At 34.4% G+C, this 4,713-nt stretch overlaps 1 protein-coding gene across 1 annotated transcript; it reads right to left on the bottom strand.

Annotated features, from left to right (window-relative positions):
- Positions 1–390: 390 nt before the first annotated feature.
- LOC122680407 (olfactory receptor 6C3-like) lies at positions 391–1,329 on the bottom strand. The gene has a single exon (XM_043881733.1). The coding sequence runs from the start codon at positions 1,327–1,329 to the stop codon at positions 391–393; it is 939 nt and encodes a 312-aa protein (XP_043737668.1).
- Between the last annotated feature and the right edge of the window lie 3,384 nt (positions 1,330–4,713).

Genomic DNA, 4,713 nt, shown 5'->3' with positions numbered 1-4,713 from the left:
AATATGGTTGTTGATTATTTCATATCTTACAACTTTAAGAAATTGCCATATTAGTACCAAAAGATAAAATTTAAGAGTAAGCTGATTAAAACAATGTTTACTCCTTTAGAAATTACCATATTAAATATTTTTATTAAATACTATATTTTTATTATTCAGAATAATGGATAAAACAATTTATGCTCTAAAGCTACTGGTTTTCTATTTGGAATTGCAAGTCAGTGATTATATGGAAGCTATCGATAGCTTGAAAGGAAGACATAGCATAGTCAATTCCATTAAAAAGGAAGTTTGAGCTAATGAGCTCAGCAGTGCAGATGATATCTGTGAGATGGAGCTAGGTGGATACTGTAGAAGTTAAATTGCATTCATTCATGTTAATAAACACTTTCATTTATTTCTAGAAAATATCACTTTATGCACCAAGTTTTGGAAAGCTTGTTTTACTGGCTCGTTCCTCAAGGTATAAATAAAAGGATTTAACATGGGGGCAATTGAAGTGTTGAGAATAGCCACTCCTTTGGTCAATGAAGCTCTTTCTTTCGCTGAAGGCTTGACATACATGAATATACAGCTTCCATAGGAAATGGAAATGACAATCATGTGAGAGGAACATGTGGAGAAAGCCTTTTTCCTCTGAGTAGCCAATGGTATTTTCAAAATGGTGCTAATAATGCATATGTAAGATAGAATCACTAATGCCAATGTGAAGAGCAGAGTCACAAAAGCAAAGTAAAAGCCAGTCATCTCTAAAAGCCATGTATCTGAGCATGAGAGTTGCAAAATGGGGAAGTAATCACAAGAGAAGTGATCAATTATGTTGGAAGCACAGAAATCTAGCTGAAGGATAAGCATGAGTAGTGGGAAAATGGTAAGAAATCCCCCTAGCCATGAACTAAAGACCAGCAAGATGCAGATTTTCTTGTTCATGATCGTGGTGTAATGGAGAGGCTTGCAGATGGCAACATACCGATCATAAGACATGGCCGTGAGAAGGAAAAACTCAGACACACCCATGAAGATGAAGAAAAACAATTGAGCCAAGCAATTGTTATAGGAAATAGTCTTGACTTTAGTAATGATTGCCCCCAAAAACCTGGGGATAGAAACACTGGTGAATGTAATCTCTAAGAAGGAGAAATTCCGGAGGAAATAATACATCGGAGTCTTTAGATGGCAGTCTGTTAAAGTGAGGATGATGATGGTTAGGCTTCCAGCAACACTCAATACATAAGCCAGAAATAAAAAGATAAAAATGACAACCTGAAGCTCTGGGTTGTCTGATATGCCCAAGAGGACAAATTCTGTCAGCATTGTGTGGTTTCTCATACTGATTTTACTGTCTTTAAGCCAAATCTGTTGGTATAAAACAAAACAAAGAATAAGTGAATAGTAAAGGAATTGAAGATTTAACTATTGGAATTATTAGCTCTCATTAAAGGAAGCACTGGACCTTTTTCCCTGTAAGAATTTTTGCAATATCCACCCACTCCTACTACAGCAAAATACTTTACACATTGTCTATTAAAGAGAAAAAACTATTTACAGGTCTATGTTAAAAGTCCCCACATTAGTGATTTGACATAAAACCTTTGCCTCTGCTGCTGATGCTAAGTCGCTTCAGTCGTGTCCAACTCTGTGCGACCCCACAGACGGCAGCCCACCAGGCTCCTCTGTCCCTGGGATTCTCCAGGCAAGAACACTGGAGTGGGTTGCCATTTCCTTCTCCATAGGACTAAATTTTCTATGTGAGCAAATATCTTTTAATTACATTTTCTACAACCATATTTACTAGCCAAGTCTGTAGTTTAGATATTAAGACATTAGTCTCTAGTTGCCAGGATGCTGTGCTTATAGGATTGAAATATCTAATTTTGAATTATGGTTCTGATACTATGTACAAACTGTATTGGCTTAGAAGGCTTCAGTGACAACTGATGACCCAATGACAATTCCTGAGCTTAATAATAGCTATGATTTTTTCTTTCTTAGTATATATTTCTTCAATATGCCTAAAATAAATAAATGTGTTTACAACCACATATACATAGAACTAGAATTGCCTTGCTTATAAATAAGAACAAAGTCCTATATTATAGGAAAGAAGAAATTAGAGACATTGATTAATGCCCACATAGAGCTATATCAATATTGCATTTCTGTGACATACTGTTCCTTTTATATCATTTTTACATCTCTTTAAATTTACAGTTGTCTCATTTTTTAAATTTTGCTATATTTACTCTTTTTACCCTTATGTGTCTGAGGACAGGACAGAACACAAGAGGGAGCCTTCTGATGCCAAAATATCCCATTAACTTCTTTCTAGGAGGCTAAATCATTAGAATAAATAAAATTCTGTTTAAGATTTACTGTCTAGGAACCAAAACTGTTCAAAAGTAATCTATGTAATTTTTATTCATCTTGATCTCTCTTTATTCTTAGCAACCAGACCTGTATCTGTAAGCTCTTATTAATATTTATTTTCTTTTTATAGCATCCACTAGAACAGTCAACAGGTGATAAGTATCAAAGCTTGTATAGTGCCTTCTTTTTTCTCTTTAAGTCCTTCCTAACAATCAGCATTTTCTTCCTTTAAGAATAAACATATTTTGTTATACATATTAGCAAAATTGGCAGATCAAAAGGCAGAAACTATTGCTATATTTTGAACAATGATTGAAATATTGAAATACAAAGCAAGTAATAGTAAATATGTTAAAGAGTAAATAGTAAATATGTTAAAAAGTAAATATGTTAATTTATTCTGACAAACTTTTGGATGGAAAAAAGGTGAAATACACATTTAAAAACTGGGAACACTCCTACTTTCTGATACATCTAATGATTCCAGTCAGAAATATAATCCCAGATTTTCTTTACTTAAAATATTTACAAAAAATTAGGAGATTTTTTGGTCATTATCTCATCCTTGTCTCTATTATATAAAAGTATCTTACATAGAGAAAACACAGACTTGATTTCATGAATATTTTTATAAACTCTGCTACAATTTTTTTTTTCATTTCTCTCATCTTGCCATATAAAAGTAAACATTGTCCTGACCAAAACTTTAAGAAATTACTCTTGGAATCCTGAGAGTTCTTAAAGGAAAAGTTCAAGAAACACTGCTTAATGGCTAGAAGATAAAACATTTCAAAGCTCCCTGGATAAGATGAAGATTGACTATTACCAAAAGATTAAACAATTTTACCTTCTCTGGTCACTGCTTAAATCTCTGAAACCAGAGGGAAGATAGAAAGGGTATAAGGAGAAATAATTCAAGAAATGTAGTGACGTCATGACATACACTTTTCCAGAAGCTAATGAATAGAGCAGGATAAAAGCAAAAGGGTGCCAACCAGTTGGTTTTCCTTTGATTGGACTTAATTTTTCTAATAAGCACATGGCACTCAGCCCACACTTGGGAGATAATTTATCCTCAGTTCCTCTGGGGTGGGTTGAATACAGGGCTGAGTTACACCACACTGGACCCTTCACTAAGCGTAGTACCTATGTTTCATTCATTTTAACATCTCCACCAGCACAAACTAGAATGAGTGAATAAAGAAAGCATTTTAGTATTCTTAAAAATAAGAAGAGTACTTGAAACTTCAGTATTTTCATTCTAATAGTTACACATGCTTAATGTTATGAGGATCAAGTATGAGAGAACCAGCATCAAATCAGCACTTTGTGACATATAGAATGGCCCTTATGTTTCCAAATGAATTTTTGTTTGCCCTCAAAGCTTAAAATTATATAGTGTCAAATGTTTGTACTGTGTTCTGCTACATATTTTTCTATATATTCAGCTATAAACATAGCCACATTCACACACTCAGAGGTACATTTTTTCCTTCTTACATTAATGCAAATTTATTACAGAAAATAATTGGCAATTTTCCTTTATTTTCAGTTAATAATATGTAATGGATATTATTCATTGCCAAATTATCTAGATGGAACTCATTATAACGATTGCATAAAATACCAGAGGACACATATATAATTTGGTAATTTCATTGTTGACTGAGATTTAGGGAATTAGTCTGCTACCAATTTCATATTATTGGTTACAATGTTAAGCCTATTTTTATGCATTTTTTGCATACATAGAAGTATTAATGTAACATATATGCTAAATTTTGATAGATACTTCAAAATGTCTCTCTTACAGACAAGAATGAACTCTTTCAGTGCATCCTAATCAGTACTGGATGCATTCACAAATTTTAATGGATGAAAATGACACCACAATTAATTTAATAAAAAGATCATATCATAAAGACCACGTCATGGTGCCTAGGTGACTAGGTTTTGACGTTAAAGAGGGCCAAGCTCTTTGTAAACTTTCCAACATGATTTAAGCTTTATGAGGTTGTTTTACCTGTAAAATGAGAACCCTAACAATCTTCATTCACAGTATACTGTAAAGATTAAAGTGATAATGTATAAATTAGCAAAATAGTGACAACTCAGGCCAAGAGGAGCTACCCCTCGCCCGAGGCCAGGGTGGCAGCTGAGAAGAGCTACCCCACGTCCAAGGAGCGGCGGCTGCATGGGCAAGGCGGGCTGAGAGGAGCTACTCCAAGTGCAAGGTCAGGAGGAGAGACTTGAGGAGATACCCCATGTCCAAGGTAAGAGAAACCCAAGTAAGATGGTAGGTGTTGCGAGAGGGCATCAGAGGGCAGAAACACTGAAACCATAATC

Source organism: Cervus elaphus, chromosome 22 (assembly GCF_910594005.1).
Source record: "Cervus elaphus chromosome 22, mCerEla1.1, whole genome shotgun sequence".
In the NCBI taxonomy this organism is placed as follows: Eukaryota; Metazoa; Chordata; class Mammalia; order Artiodactyla; family Cervidae; genus Cervus; species Cervus elaphus.
This window is presented reverse-complemented; position numbering and strand designations above follow the sequence as displayed.